Genomic DNA, 17,159 nt, shown 5'->3' with positions numbered 1-17,159 from the left:
CCTATGGATCAGGATCTTCTGCCTTCGACTGAATGCCATTCCATGCTGTCGGTCGCAAGCTCTGAGCAGTCGTTGAGTTGACAGCACCCTTGGTGCCGTTCCTCCATTTTCTGTTCACCCTATGTCCATTATCCACTGGAATATCCGCGGCATTCGCGCCAATCGGGAGGAATTGTCGATCCTCTTACGATCCTACTCGCCGGTCATCTTCTGTCTTCAGGAAACAAAGCTGCGTCCCCATGACTGCTTTGTTCTCCCTCATTTTCAGTCCGTCCGATATGACCTCCCCTCAGTTGAAGGCACTCCAGCCCATGGAGGACTCATGATTCTGCTCCATGATACTCTCCATTATCACCCAATCCCCTTAAACACTTCCTTCCAAGCTGTCGCCGTCCGTCTTTCCCTTTCTGGATACACGTTCTCTCTTTGTACGCTATACATTCCATCGTCTACACCAATGGCACGAGCTGATCTCCTTCATCTTCTTGATCAGCTTCCACCCCCCTATTTGCTGGTTGGGGACTTCAATGCCCACCACCCGCTTTGGGGATCTCCACATCCTTGTCCACGTGGCTCACTATTGCTAGACGTCTTCCACCAAGCGGATCTAGTCTGCCTCAACACTGGGGTCCCTACATTTTTGTCTGCCTCCACGGCAAATTTATCCCATTTGGACCTTGCGGTCGGTACTGTTCCGCTAGCTCGGCGCTTCGAATGGTTCGCCCTTGATGATACACACTCGAGTGACCACTTTCCATGTGTTCTTCGACTGCAGCCTCAACTGCCATATATGCGCTCGCGACGCTGGAAGTTTGCCCAAGCCGATTGGACACTTTTTTCGTCTCTAGCGACATTCGATGACCGTCGCTTTCCCAGCGTCGACGATGAGGTCACACATTTTACCGACGTTATTCTCACAGCTGCGGAACGTTCAATACCACGCACCTCCGAATTGCCCCGGCGCCCTCCAGTTCCTTGGTGGAACGAGGCCTGCCGTGACGCAATACGTGAGCGGCGACGTGCTCTTCGCATTTTCCGTCACCATCCAACTTTGGCCAACTGTATCCGATATAAGCAGCTCCGTGCGCGATGCCGTCGCGTCATCCGCGATAGCAAGAAGGCAAGCTGGAAATTCTTTACTAGCTCATTTAACAACTTCACTCCCTCCTCGGAAGTTTGGAGTCGGCTTCGACGGTTCTCAGGCGCGCCTAGTTTCTCCCCGGTCTCTGGGCTCACTGTCGCGCATGATACCTTAGTGGACCCCGTCGCAATTTCTAACTCATTGGGTCAGCACTTTGCTGAGATTTCGAGCTCTTCAAATTACCCGCCAGCGTTTCTCCCGAAGAAACGTGCAGCGGAAGTGCGGCATCTTGCTTTCTCCTCTCAAAATCGCGAAAGCTACAATACTGTTTTCTCCATGCGCGAACTCCAACATGCACTCTCTACTTCTCGCTCCTCCGCCCCAGGACCGGATGGTATCCATGTCCAAATGTTGCTGCATTTATCAACCCATAGCCTGCGTCACCTCCTTCGCCTTTATAATCGAATTTGGACCGACAGTACCTTTCCCAGGCGATGGCGGGAAGCTATTGTCGTTCCCGTTCCGAAACCTGGAAAGGACAAACATCTCCCCTGTAGCTATCGCCCCATTTCTCTCACGAGTAGTGTCTGTAAGGTTTTGGAGCGTATGGTGAATTACCGTTTAGCTTGGTGGCTGGAGTCCCGCAGTCTTTTAACACCAGCCCAATGCGGATTCCGAAAGCATCGTTCTGCTGTTGACCATCTTGTTGCTCTCTCCACTTATATCATGAACAATTTTCTCCGGAAACGCCAAACGGTAGCAATATTTTTTGATCTGGAGAGAGCGTACGATACCTGTTGGAGGACAGGCATCCTCCGCACGCTGTTCTCTTGGGGCTTTCGAGGCCGGCTGCCCCTTTTTCTTCGCGAATTTATGGCAGAGCGCACATTTAGGGTGCGGGTGAACACTACTCTCTCCCGTACTTTCTCCCAAGAAAACGGGGTACCCCAGGGCTCCGTGCTGAGTGTTGTACTGTTTGCCATCGCCATTAATCCAATTATGGATTGTCTCCTTCCTGATGTCTCGGGCTCCCTCTTTGTGGACGATTTTGCGATCTACTACAGTTCTCAAAGGACCAGCCTTCTTGAAAGACGTCTTCAAGGATGTCTCGATCGCCTCTACTCGTGGAGCATCGAAACCGGCTTCCGTTTCTCACCCAGTAAGACCGTTTGTGTTAATTTTTGGCGACGTAAGGAGTTTCTTCCGCCCTCCTTACATCTAGGTCCTGTCAACCTTCCGTTTTCCGACGTCGCTAAATTCTTGGGTCTTATGTTTGACAGAAAACTGTGCTGGTCCTCCCACGTTTCCTATCTTTCGGCTCGCTGTCTGCGTTCCCTTAACACCCTCCGTGTCCTGAATGGTACCTCTTGGGGAGCGGACCGGGTGGTCCTTCTCCGCCTCTATCGCGCCTTAGTGCGCTCGAAATTGGATTATGGAAGCATAGTCTACTCCTCTGCTCGGCCGTCTATTCTTCGGCGTCTCGACTCTATCCACCACCGTGGATTACGTTTAGTGTCTGGAGCTTTTTACACTAGCCCTGTGGAAAGCCTTTATGCTGAGACTGCTGAACCTCCGCTGTCCAATCGGCGGGCAGTCCTTCTGAGTCGTTATGCTAGCCATCTGTCTTCCATGCCTGCTAATCCAGCCCATAACCTTTTTTTCGACGCCTCCTTTGATGTCGGGTATGCAGGCCGCTCCTCCTCCCTACTACCCCCGGGAGTCCGCTTCCGTCAACTGCTCCATTCTCTTTCCTTCCGCTTTCCTAAAACCTTCTTGACAACTTGGGGTACAGCACCGCCTTGGCACCGTCCCCGGATCGACTTGCTCAGAGAGCTATGTCAATTTCCCAAAGATGGTACCCCTACACTTGTTTACCGTCGGGCATTTGCTGCTCTATGTGCACAAATGACGGAAGCCACATTTATTTACACCGATGGCTCGAAAACATCGTTAGGTGTAGGGAGTGCCTATATTGTTGGCGACACCCCAAATCACTTTCGGCTTCCCGACCAGTGTTCGGTTTATACTGCAGAGCTTTACGCTGTTCTCCAGGCTGTCCACTACATCCGCCGCCATCAGCGGATACAGTACGTAATCTGCTCAGATTCTCTCAGCTTTCTCCTAAGTCTCCAAGCTCTTTACCCTGTGCACCCTCTGGTCCACCGGATTCAGGACTGTCTGCGCTTGCTCCACCTGGGGGGCGTCTCAGTGGCGTTCCTCTGGCTCCCGGGACACGCTGGTATCTGTGGAAATGAGGCGGCCGATATAGCGGCCAAGGCTGCAGTATCTCTTCCTCGGCCAGCTCTTCAGTCTCTTCCGTTTACCGATCTACGGAGCGGTTTATGTCGCCAAGTTACTCATTTATGGCATGCGCATTGGTCAACACTTCCCCACAATAAATTGCGGGAAGTGAAAGCCGTTCCTTGCGCTTGGACCTCTTCCTCCCGAACGCGTCGTCGGGAGGAGGTAATTTTAGCTCGACTCCGGATAGGGCACTGTCTTTTTAGTCATCGACATCTTTTAAGCGGTGATCCTCCCCCACTCTGTCCCCACTGCTCTCAGCTGTGGACGGTCAGACACCTTTTAATTGAGTGCCCCTACTTTAATCCATTACGCTCCCGTCTACAGCTATCGCCTGATCTATCGTCGATTTTAGCAGATGACACGCGCTCAGCTGACCGCGTTCTACAGTTTATTAGTGACAGTGAAATGACGTCAGTCATTTGAAGCTTTTTTTTTGTGGACAACCAACCCCTTTCTATAGTGGACTTTTAAGCATTCCTTCTGCCTTTAGTTTCTCCAATTTTCTGACTATGTTTCCATTGCTGCTGATTTTAAATTTCGTTTTTTTCCTGTTTTCTACGTCACGGGCTGGGCGCTAATGACCATAGAAGTTTTGCGCCCTAAAACCACAAACAAAAAAAAAAAAAAAAAAAAAAAAAGAGGCATGCTCCTTTTCTTCACGTCTACTCGAGTAACACTGATCCATTACCTTCGGTATATGGTAATAACGATAGCCGCAGGCACATTTTATCGGTTGGTGGTGTTGCGCCATGATATCGGTGTTGACCTTTAACCTGCGGGCAGACGTGGTTCAAATGCTAATCATGTCATACTAATGTACATATCCTGTGAATATGAACGCCCTCACTATAGTCGTTCAAGGTGTTCTGTTTTTCCTGCATACGAGTGTATTTTGCAGAGAGTCGAACCATGAAGATAGAGAACATGGTCTCGGGTCGGCCTTCTAAGATACTGCCCCTTGTGTTGAGCTCTTCCTTGACTTGAGACGAGCTGGATCTGTATGGTGGTTATACATTCAGTGCAGTAACTCGATTTGCTTCTTTTTTCCCTTCTATTTCACTGGCTACTTTGGGTCCGGTATTTGGTGATGCTATGGTCATAACTGGGACAGCTGTAGGCCTCAGACGTCTGGTGACAATCCTGACTGTCTCACTGACTGTGACGCCTACTTTGCAGTGGACAAACGCCTCCCGTACTGGTGCAGCTTACTCTCTGGCTGAAAAGGAGATAATTGAAGATAGTCAGGTTGCGTTTCCCATGCAAAACTAGTCGCCTTACGTATAATACTGTTCTTGCACGTATTTTTTTTCCTTACAGATCAGTGCAATATTTTTTAAATCACAGTGTACTGTCTAAGGTGACGCCCAAGTATTTTGGTTTGGTGCACTATTGCAGGACAGCATCTTTTCCTTCCATTGCCAACTTTCTCGAGGCTTCTGCTAAGCATGTATATTAGGTCGCAGGTGATTTTCTTCACAGTAGTTCCACAAGGTATGTAAAGCCTCCGTCAGTTTCCTTTCAGCCTCTTCACATGTTGTTCCTTGAGTATCAAACGCAGTGTCGTCTGCATGTATGAATCTCTCAATTTCTAGGTGGTGTGGCTCCTCATTTTCGTACTTACTGCGCAAAATAGAGGAAAAACACGCCCCTATTGCAATCTATTCTTTTGGTTTCTGTTGTAGTTGGCAGAAGTGCCAACACCGTGTTACTAGAGGAGGCCGAAATGCACGCGTTTTAGCTCACGAAGGCTGGCGTGAGGAGGGAAGAACTATACTGACGTGAGGTCTGGAGCATGATAAGGAATTAGAATTCAGAAAGCGGACGTAATTAGTTTCATAGTTAACTTTAATCCATTAATGATGAACGTCGCTCTTGACGGTACACGATTCACAATATTAATATCAGTGGTAACTGAATATGGCGCCTTGCTAGCTCTTAGCAAATGACGTAGCTGAAGCCTATGCTAAACTGTCGTCTCGGCAAATGAGAGCGTCTGTAAACAGTGAACCATCGCTAGCAAAGTCGGCTGTACAACTGGGCAAGTGCTAGGGAGTCTCTCTAGACCTGCCGTGTGACGGCGCTCGGTCTGCAATCACTGATAGTGGCGACACGCGGGTTCGACGTATACTAACGGACCGCGGCCGATTTAAAGGCTACCACCTAGCAAGTGTGGTGTCTGGCGGTGACACCACAGTTTCTCCATCGACTTTTACTCCCTTGGAGGGTTACGTAGAATCTTCGATTCTGCAACATGTCTCTTAATATGTAAGTCAGTCAAATGCCCTTTGTGATTTCGTAGACATCCATGAGGAGTCGTTGATGGTTCACTGTATCACACCCAGCAGGAAGTTCAACAAACCCATCTTCAATGTGTTATAAGATTTAATATTGGACTACAACACGCTTTGCCTGGTCAGAATCCTGCTTGTTCAAGAATAAATTTTGTATCGATTCTGGGTGATACTCTTGACGGGATTAATCTTTCAAATAACTTATGTAGGCCACAGGTTAAGGAAATAGTAAGAAAATTTTATAACACATTTGGCTCTATGCCAGGCTTTAGTAATCTACTACTTGTGCTTACCTCCACAGTTTAGGAGTCTGAAATGTTTCAAAACATCTGTTCAGCATCCTCACTAGCCATTCATGAGTTTTTGGACCATACAGTTTTCTTCGTTCCGTTCGTATGTCATCACGGCCTACAATACGGGAACCCGGTGTAACGGCTGTAGATTGCGATCCTCTAGTCGTTTTTGCTACGGGGCTGAAACTGGAATTTTAATGACTTTCGGTATCGCCCTAGTAGCTGTCATGTAAGAGTGTGCGATCTTTTGAGCCCAAAGTCATTTTAAAAAATCGTCTCTCTCGTGTGTGTGTGTGTGTGTGTGTGTGTGTGTGTGTGTGTGTGTGTGTGTCGACATCGTATATGATACAATCACCGTTACGGTTGTTGTGGGCAACATTCATCAGTGAAATAAAGGTACTATTTTTACTAGAAATGACGTTGTCACATACCGAGAATAATTTTATAGAAATTGTAGTTTGCTCTTTCATTTAAAACACAAGTCTCGGATTTCACGCTGCTTTTTATCTTCGGCAATTAAGATGCCTGAGCACAAAATTTATCAAATTCGGACGTTTCTTTACTTCAATTTTAATTCAAAGTTTCCTTTCCATTTTTGAATGTCTTACTGTAATATTTCTTTTACTGTTAATTTTAATTAAACCTTTCATAAATGCCGAAAATTTAGAATCCATACTGTGTATTTGTTTTCTTTACCATCAGCTATACTGATATATCATGTGTGAGTCTTATGCGATGAATGGTGATACCATTCACTTTGACATGTTTTTCCTTTTCGATGAAAAAACATTGAAAATGGTAGCGATACAGGCCTGTACCCTGGTCTTACCCTTTTCCAATTTTGGCTTTAGGATCATTACGGCAAGTTTCCTCCTTATAAGGACTGGGGAAATATTTAACTGCATATATCGTGACGAAAATATCGATCGCTAAGGGCGCACACATTTCAAAATAGCTATAGTCATTTCAGTGGCTTTAGGAACTGGGTTACTTGGTTCAAATGGCTCTGAGCACTATGGGACTTAACATCTATGGTCATTAGTCCCCTAGAACTTAGAACTACTTAAACCTAACTAACCTAAGGACATCACACAACACCCAGCCATCACGAGGCAGAGAAAATCCCTGACCCCGCCGGGAATCGAACCCGGGAACCCGGGCGTGGGAAGCGAGAACGCTACCGCACGACCACGAGATGCGGGCTGGGTTACTTGGGTTACACGTGATACATCTCCGACTTCCTTGTAAAGAATTTTCATTCAGCAGCTGAGTGTGCGCCAATTTGAAACTTCATGGCATATTAAAGCTGTGTGTCGGACTGGGAATTAAACCACAGATCTTAGCTTTTCGCATGCAAATGCTCTCTGACTGAGCTATCCAGGCAAGATTCACAAACTGTTGAAAAAGCTCTACTTCCACCAGTATCTCATCTCCTACTTCCCAAACTTCACAGTAGTTCTTCTGCGTACCTTGTGGGAGCATCACTCCTAGCACCACAGATCTTTCACAGAAACGGCTCAGCCACAGCTTAAACCTAGGAGAATTGTTTACAGACAGGACTTTCTCTCTGCAGCGGAGAAATGTGCCAGCGGAAATAAAACTGTGAATAGTGCGTCGTGCCAGTACAGCTCAGTCGGGAGAGCACACGAGGTATGTGAGAAAACGGAGAGCGATTTTTTTGTCTACCAAAGTTTTTATTTATTTTTTTCAAACAACGCTATTGTCGCCTTTAAAGTAGTTCCCTTCAGCAGGCATACACCGGCAGTGTAGTTGTTCCCAAAGTTGGCAGCAGCGCTGAAAGGGTTCAGTTGGTAGGGCCTTCAACATGTCGGTCATGTTGATCTGAACGTTCTCGAGAGTCCAAAAATGACGTCCTTTTAAGACATTTTTCAGAAATGTTACAAGGAATCATATGAGGTGAACAGTGGGGCTGTGGAGCACCAGGAATGCCTTTTCAGGGGAAAAATTCCGTGATGGAAGTGGCCGCCTGACATGGGGCGTTGTGGTGATGTAGCACCCACTTCTCTGCAGTGTCCGGTCTCACTCCATTCACCCATTTCCCTAGCCTTCCAAGGGCACTTTTGTCAAACACTTGGTTGACAGTTTGTCCTGACCGAACAAATTCTTTATGCAGGATATCCCTCTTGTCCAGAACGTAAATCAGCGTTGTTTTGGTATCTGATTTCCTCGTCGGAGCTTCTTTTCAGTACCGAGATGTCAGTGTGCCACTTCTCACTTCGCCACTTTGTATCAGGACCCTGGATTCACCACCTGCGATCACATGACTCAGCCATTCGTGGTCATTGGCAATCCTCTCCAGAAGATCAACGCACTCCATTCTTCCATTGTCCTTCTGCTAATTTTAGATTTTTCGGCATTGTTTTGGTACAATCGATTCCCATTTGCTACACGTCGGCGATGATGTGATGTAGAGTGAAACTGCTCAACTAGTCCTCATCATCCTTAGTGTTAAACGTCAATCTGATCTTACAAGAGCACGCAGACTTTCGACGTTTTTCGTCAGTTTTCGAAGTTGAAGGTCTCCATGAGCGGGGTTCAGCTTCAGACGTGTTCTCGGCCTCCCAAAATTGGTTCGTGCCAGCGAAAAGCTTGTGCTCTTGATACGGCCTGTTTCAATTTCTCAAAGCACGCACTCGCCGATCGTCCAAGTTTAACACAAAACTTTATTGCATAACTTTACTCTAAATTCCGCTGTTCCACTTACGTAACACGTAAAAAAAAAATCGTTCGCTGTATTTTCAGTCTCATCACTTTTCTCGCACACCTCGTATGCCAGCGAAAGACAAAGTTTTCCCGGTTCGAGACTCTATCCGGCACACAGTATTAATCTTCCAGGACATTTCAGTTAAAATCGGGTATTTCTGGGGAGCACAGCCTCCAGATGCTTAACAAACGTAAATATGGTCCTTAGTAGGCTGTAATGTGATGTTTATTTAATCGTGCGACTAGCTAAAAATTTCCACTAAGCGTCATTGTTAAGCACATTTGCAACATCTGTATTTCATATCATTTTCACTCTTAATTACAAGTAAAAAGTAGCTATCTATACTCCGTCACCGAGCGAGGTGCGCAGTGGTTAGCACTCTGGACACGCATTCGGGGGGGACGACGGTTCAAACCCGCGTCCGGCTATCCTGATTTAGGTTTTCGGTGATTTCCCTAAATCGCTTCAGGCAAATGCCGGGATGGTTTCTTTGAAAGGTCACGGCCGACGTTCTTCCCCAGTCCGATGAGATCGATGACCTCGATGTTTGGTGTCCTCCTCCAAATCAAACAACCAACCATATTCCGTCATCCTACGCAAGGATCCATATTACAGTTGAAAAGTTGTCACTGTAGTGTGGATTCTTGGGTAGGATGACGGAATATGGCTACTTTTTGCTTGTAATTAAGAGTCATTTCAAAATGACGTGAAATACAGATGTTACAAATGTGCTTGACAATGGCGCTTAGTCGAAATTAACTAATCGCTCGATTAAACAAACATCGCATTACAGCCTAGTACGCAGGCCGGGATGGCCGAGCGGTTCTATGCGCTACAGTCTGGAACCGCGCGACCGCTACGGTCGCAGGTTGGAATCCTGCCTCGGACATGGATGTGTGTGATGTCCTTAGGTTAGTTAGGTTTAAGTAGTTCTAAGTCTAGGAGACTGATGACCTCAGATGTTAAGTCCCATAGTGCTCAGAGCCATTTCAACTGGTTTTCTGCAAATGGTCTCACCTCGAATTTCACAAAAACACACAATATTCAAATTAAAATTAAAAGGAAGGTCAGCGTTGACCGTAATATTGATGGTTTATTGATAGCAAAATCGATTTTCAGTCACATAGCGATCATCTTCAGTGCTATGGTGTACATATTAAACTCGGACACTGGTATCAAGTTATCAGTAACCAGAACTAAGAAGGGATCACAATAACTGAAGCTGCTGTTTACATTCATCTATACCCATCACTGAAGATGATCACTATGTGATTGAAAATCGATTTTTCTCCCAATAAACAATCAATATTACGGCCAACGCTGACCTTCCTTTTAATTTAACATAAATGGTCACTGTGCATGCAGCACTCCATGGAGTCGCCAAACACACAATATTCAGTTCAGCACCCCTAGGCGTAACACATGGTGATGAAATAATAAATAGGATGAAAACTTTAAAATCTGAGGTGTCCATTTTGATGAGAAATGAAAGTGGAAAACACACATTTTTGGAACTCCTAAAACAGCCTAGTTGGACCACATTTGCACTTAGAACCATAGCAAATTTTGGGGAGGGAGAAATCATTAATGAATGAAAGTAAGCAAAATATGTCAAATTACTATCATATGGAATAATGTTCTGGGTTAACTCATCTTTATGAAAGAAGGTCTTCATTGCTCAAAAACGTGCTGTAAGAATATTATGTGGTGCTCACCCGCAATCATCGTGTAGACATCTGTTTAAGGAGTTGGATATTCTGACAAATGCCTCACAGTATATTTATTCCCTCGTGAAGTTCGTTGTAAACAATCGACTTCAGTTCAAAAGGAACAATGTGGTACATAATTACAGTACTAGAAGAAAGAATGACATTCATTACTCAAGATTAAGGTTCTGTTTAGCACAGAAAAGGGTTCACAACGCTGCAACAAACATTTTTGACCACTTACCCAGTGATACAAAATGTCTAACAGATAGCAAGGTAAAATTTGAAAATAAATTGAAAAAGTTTCTTCTTGACAACTCCTCCTATTCTGTAGAAGAATTTCAATGTTTGCAGTGTGTAAAACGTGGTGGGTAGGAATTGATAAGTCAATCTGTGTACCTTGTTTTGATTTCCGAAAAAAAAATATGGTGATGTTAGGAGTACAAATAAAGGTACAAATTAATTTTCAATTAGAATGTAAAATGACCTGTTCCATATCATGACGATTTATCGTGCAAAATGATCCATGGAACATGAAAGTAACTAACTAACTAACTAACTAACTAGGTCCACTGCACCTACAGCGCAAGTCAGATTTCCTGGAACAAGAGATACGGACTCCAGGAGCCGTACCTGCGTGCACTTATCTTTACGTGGGCGTGTTCCGCAGACTCCATCTACACGGAGCGCTACATGGGGCTGCCCACGCCGCAGGACAACGAGGCCGGCTACAACGGCAGCGACGTGACGCGCCTGGCGGGGCAGTTCACCAACAAGACGTACTTCCTGATCCACGGCACGGCGGACGACAACGTCCACTACCAGCACTCCATGATGCTGGCGCGAGCCCTCGAGGACGCGGGCGTTCTCTTCAGGCAGCAGGTAGGTTGCCAGTTTCCGCGCCCGCATCAGCTCGCTCACCTACAGGTGTTTGGGGAGACCGGGGGAATACTGACAACTTCAGTGATTGTGTGTATCGTGTATTGAACCGGGGACCTAGAAACGACAGAGAGGCTTCATCCCCGCCATAGCCGTCAGTGGTTCACAACCCCACAACAGGCCACAGAAGCCCACTCACCTCACCACCACCCCACACCGAACCCATGGTTATTGTGCAGTTCCGCCCCCAGTAGACGCCCCGGGAACGTGTCATAACCAGACAAGTGTAGCCCCAAATGTTTGCGTGGTAGAGTAATTATGGTGTACGCGTACGTGGAGACAGTGTTTGTGCAGCAATCGCTGACGTAGTGTAACTGAGGCGGAATAAGGGGAACCAGCCCGCATTCGCTGACGCAGATGGAAAACCGCCTTGAAAACCATCCACAGACTGGTCTGCACACCGGACCTCGACATTAAACCGCCGGGCGGATTTGTGCTGAGGACCGGCACACCTTCCCACTCGGGAAGCAGCGCGTTAGACCGCGCGGCTAGCCGGGCGGGCTACTTAAGGGATTTGTCATTTTCTTTTGGAATCTGCTACTTCCATGGAAAATTCACTGCACTCTGTGCGACCCAGGAAATGTTAGAGGCGTAATTGTGTCAAAAAAAAAAAAGTTGGAAAATGGGAAACTTCGGGACTATATACGTGAACATGTTCTTATGGGGGACGTTCATGAAAATCACATACTATTTGACCAAGCGGAATAGCACAGTGGTTAGCATACTAGACTCGCATTTGAGGGGACGGCTGTTCAGTCCCGCGTCCAACCATCTTGATTTAGTTTTTTCGAAAGGCAAATGCTGGGATGGTTCCTACGAAAGGGCGCGGCCGCTCTCCTTCCCCATCCTTCCCAAACCCGAGCTCACGCTCCAACATCCTCGTTTTCGACGGGACGTTAAATACGAATCTCCTCCTTTACATACTATTTGAAAGATGCACCAAGTCTACAATTCTGAAGATAAAACAATAAAATTTTGTACCATGCTTTACTTGAAAATAACTTCTTGTTCCTTAGAATAAGCACAGACTGGTCAGAAATTGACGTTACAAACTTCTAGGACTTTTGTAGGGGAGTGAGTACGTAATATTTTGAGTAGGAAACTATATGCGACCCGTTCGAAAGCATATTTGCTAGATGGGTTTGCAACAGGGAAGGCATGGTGCAGGTTGCTTATGCCTGACTGCCTGATGTTATTTGACGCCTCTCCTAACTCTGTGATCTGGTTCGAGTCCCGCTGACGTGTATGTGAGCGTTGGGGGTGGTGTGGATGTAGTCGTTGGTCATCGTCAACACACCAGATGGTCCTGGGAGCAATATCTATTGCACGCGGAATGGATCGTGTACTATAGTCCGCTCCACGAACTATGTCGGTTCGCGCATGGCGAGGCACGGACGAGGACTGCATTGTTCACGATTCCAAGTGACAATTGCCGTATGCACATACGCGTGATTTCCGCTTGAAGAAAGCGTGTATCCTGAAATTTATTTCTCTCCCTTACTTATGAGGATTGTGTCACTCACCACCACCATCAGAGATGACAAGTCGCAACATGTGAAATAGAAATTCACTAAACAGCTTGCTACGATCACGTTTAGTGCTCGTATTAGCGATGGCATTCAGAGTAGATCGCTCAGAACACTACTGAATGCTCATTGGTTGTCGGAGAACGGGTGACGTAGGCCCGCAGAAGAAGTCTAAGTTCGACCACAATCGTTCGTGACTCCAACTATGGTTGACGGGTTCTCTTCAACATGATAGAGTACGGCCTCTTCGAAATCGGCTTTGCGGCGTCTCCTTGGAGCAACTCAGTCACGCCTGCTGACTGAGAAGGTACCCCTTACTCGAAGCCGTTGCTTAATTGTGATTCGAAGGATACGTTATTTGGTCGGACGTTGTGCATAATGATATGGATAAAGGTGGCGAGCGGCTCATGCATTACAGTAAGCTTCGCCTCCATACAGAAGGACCGTGTCAGTGTATTCTGCAAACGTGTACTCAACCATATTGCTCTAACGCTCACAGACACGTAAATGAGGCTCGAGCCAGGTAAGAGATGTAGAACAGACGTCAAATGACATCAGCCGATCCGACGTAAGCACAACCCACAATGACTAACCTCTTACAAATCTACCTAAGAAGAATGTTTTCGAACGGCTGTAGCACGGAAACGGAACCTCTCTGGAATGGCTTTCTGTTCAAAATATTATGTACTCACTACCCTCTACACGTCCTAGAAGTTTTCAACGGGAATTTCCAAAAACCGTGTATATTTAGCTTCATGTGGCCCTGCACGTCAAGGCGATTGGAGGGGTGCTGTCAACCGCTTCCTGGTATTAAGTAAACGCACTTTTAATGTGTTAGTTTTTCAACTTCTCAATTTGAATTATGACGCTCTGGTTGTTGCGGGTAACAGTACTTTAAGAAGGCTGAGTCTCCCTCCGTCCCATATCAAGGCTTAAAAGTTTTACTGACTTTTGAGTATTTCATACTGACTGTCATGAGCATAGATTATTGGCATTGGTATCTGTTACTTATCATAATATGGATTCTCCGTTTCCTACCTTGTAGATGTACGCCTGAAGATGTGATCTGAAATCACGAAACCGGTCGTGTTCCTGTTAAATTCATGTGCAGCTGAAAGTTATTTCCGAAACATGGATTACTTCAGCGGCAGTTGTCCTCAACAGAAAACTATTTTTATGAAATTTGTAAGTCCACAGCTCGTGGTCGTGCGGTAGCGTTCTCGCTTCCCGCGCCCGGGTTCGATTCCCGGCGGGGTCAGGGATTTTCTCTGCCTCGTGATGACTGGGTGTTGTGTGGTGTCCTTAGGTTAGTTAGGTTTAAGTAGTTCTAAGTTCTAGGGGACTGATGACCATAAATGTTAAGTCCCATAGTGCTCAGAGCCATTTGAACCATTTTTTTTTTAAATTTAAAATTTTTTTCAAAAATAAAATGTGTACCTTTTTCCCAGTAACTGTTCAAGAGATATATACAAAGTTTCTCTGTTCACTGTTTTTGCCTATACTAAGCTTCCCTCCGAAGTTGTCTGAATATGTCGAATAGGAAAATTTTAATAAATTTTTAATTAGAATTCTGTAAGTATAATATAAAATTCATGTAAAATTCCAAGCACTGTTCCTTATATCTCAAATTATACCCAAAATTTCCACTTGAGACGATATTTATTGGGTTTATAGAAATAACAGTACAAAATTTCATAATTCTACCCCTCTTAGATTCTGTGCAAAAGGTATATAAACTTCGAAAAACATAATTTTCAGGATGTAGAATTTAAAGTTCAACCGAACTTTTTATTTCACGTCTTCAGAAGGTCCTCTTTGCCTTAAATGCTTCTCTTCTGGTTACTTCTTTTCTGCCTTCTTTCCTTTACCAGGTCTTCAATTGATTTTTCAGCTGCCGAGAGGCGCTGTAAATCTATTCTTCTCAAGAATCCTAAGGCCCATTCTCTCTAGTACATTCATCTTCCCTACATTCTCACCATTAAATACAAGAACTTTGTCATAAGTTGCTATTCTGACACCTGTAGCAGATTAAAATGTGGCAAAACAAGAATTTCTTCTTCATTAACAAAGCAGCTGGTTTATTATTGTTTCTAAGATACGGAACAGAGTCGCAGACAATCTATAAAACCACACCCTTCTGTATGTATCCCGTGCAAAAAGGTTTGCGTGGCAGGCATTTTCCAGGCGCTTCCGATGTGATTTCATCATTGAATCTTTGGGAATTTACTGTCGATGAGTTCTACTGATAAATAAAAAATAAACTGAAATTTTAGATTATCAGTCAATTTCATGAATGTCCCCCCTGAAGTCTGCAACATGTTTGTATTGCCCACTTAACTAGGTAATATCGACACCTGTAGAGGCTAATATCAGCAGTATGAAATAAACACAGAATAAAATACCTTTTAAAAGAAAGAAATACATTTTGTTATGGTAACTTATACTGCAATATGTACGCAGCATGTTTTTCGAAAATGATGTCCTATTAGGAAAAATAAGAGTTTGGGCATTTTTGAAACCTCTTGATACTCGTTGTTGATGATGTCCTTTATTTTAGAATTTCTTTTTTTTTAAGCCACAAACCCAGTCTCCACTCACCATTTTGAGAATTTTATTGAAACTGTGCTTAAGACTAGTTTTTCGGCAAGGTCATTGTCAATTTGCCGCAAATTAACCACGGAAGTATCGTAGAATAATTTCACTAATGTTATAAAATCATATCTTCTCTCCAGGTAAGGTATCGTGTCTGTATCTGATTGTAATCGATCATAAAGTGTAAAGCTCCTCTGTTACACTGCTCCTTGACTTCACTACACCTCATGCCTGTTTAAGGGTTTCTTCAGTCCATTTAGTCCTCCCTCATTTTCTTTCTCTTGTCGTCGCCATATATATATACCTTACTTTAGCGCAGACAATTTTTGTGAACTGTAGAGCCCGCGAAAATTTCGACACCTCTCGGACACCATGGCGGAGAGCACAATCTAATAGTTTTGCTAATGCTCCAAAAGTTACAAAACCCATACCAAAAGAACATACTACATACCTACATCAGTTATTTCAGTTAAAAAACTATTGAAACGCTTCACTTTACGGATAAACCGCAAATAACACCAAACTTCAATAAAAAAAATTAATTTTTAGCGCCACAAGAAGACGGTCGTTTACCAGAACTCGACACCTCTGCACCCTCCATCTGGGGTCGTCAGCTGTGCTGCATCACTGTCTCCTACTGTGTACAGTCGTATCCCCTATCTTGGCCTCAGAGTCAACTTCAGCGGACCCTAAAATTTAGTAAATTGCCAGGTATGGACTGTAGCGAGGTTTGTGTTAACACTGTTACATTATTTAAGTAATACCACACCTAGCTGCGTGGCATTGGGGAGACCATCTCATACTAGTAAAGGTCCAAGGGACTCCAGCAGAGAATGTTACGCGCAATTTAGATATCTTCTCCTGGCCGCGCCTGTTGGTTCATCCTGTTGACTGTTGTGGCCATTCGAACCAGCTGTACCCCAGAAACGGGAGTAATGGTGAGGATGGCGATGGTAAGGGTTCCATTTAACCTCGAGATGACAGGTCAATCTTCGTGTAATATTTGTACTGGGTGGTATAATTAAAGTGCGGCTACTCACAGAGGTCGGGTGCAGGCTGTAACTATAGTACGGTAGCGAAATTCGATAGATATGCTACTGCCTTAATGCGGAACAGATTTATTCTGGGAAAAAATTAATTCCAATTTTGTCAGCCAGGTGCAAATGTGGCGCTGTACACTTTCTATGACGATATGACATCCACACTGTCGTTTGACAAGCCATAATGTGAGTGAACAGAATAGCTATAGAGAACAGACGTCGTGCGCCGTTAGTGACACTGTTTTGTATGAAGGGTAGCAACTACAGTATATTGCCGCATTGAGAGAGTACCGCTGACTGAAAGATCTGAGGAGAGGATTGGCGTCATTAAATGGTGTGAAGGAGATAATGACTTTCGAAAAAATGGGTGAGCTTGGGAAGGCATGTGGAAGAGGGAGGAGTCCTGTTCTGATAGAAGTTATTGACCACGTTGCTGTTGCTGTAACCCAGGGGTTCTCAAAATGCTGGGGAGAGCGGGAGCGCGACGAGGGCTTGTGAACCGCGTGCAAGGGGGCACTGTGTATTTGACAAAATAACGTTCTTAGTAACAAAGAATTACGTTTGTCTTCTCCTTCGCACAAATGAGATGCTGTTGATATGAACTGAATATGGCCCGACGTTGGCGACGAAAATGAAATCGCGGTTATGTTCTTAGCACAGTT

General features: G+C 45.1%; 1 protein-coding gene across 1 annotated transcript in view; it reads left to right on the top strand.

Moving 5' to 3' along the window:
* LOC124615663 (venom dipeptidyl peptidase 4-like) overlaps positions 1-17,159 on the top strand; it is a 352,342-nt gene that overhangs the window by 328,592 nt on the left and 6,591 nt on the right. Inside the window, exon 16 of the mRNA XM_047143691.1 lies at positions 11,071-11,282. Coding sequence (XP_046999647.1) covers positions 11,071-11,282 — 212 coding nt within the window. The remainder of the gene's footprint in view (positions 1-11,070; positions 11,283-17,159) is intronic.

This window comes from Schistocerca americana, chromosome 5, assembly GCF_021461395.2.
Source record: "Schistocerca americana isolate TAMUIC-IGC-003095 chromosome 5, iqSchAmer2.1, whole genome shotgun sequence".
Taxonomy (NCBI): Eukaryota; Metazoa; Arthropoda; class Insecta; order Orthoptera; family Acrididae; genus Schistocerca; species Schistocerca americana.
The sequence above is the reverse complement of the archived record's forward strand: the minus strand, read 5'-3'. Positions and strand labels throughout refer to the sequence as shown.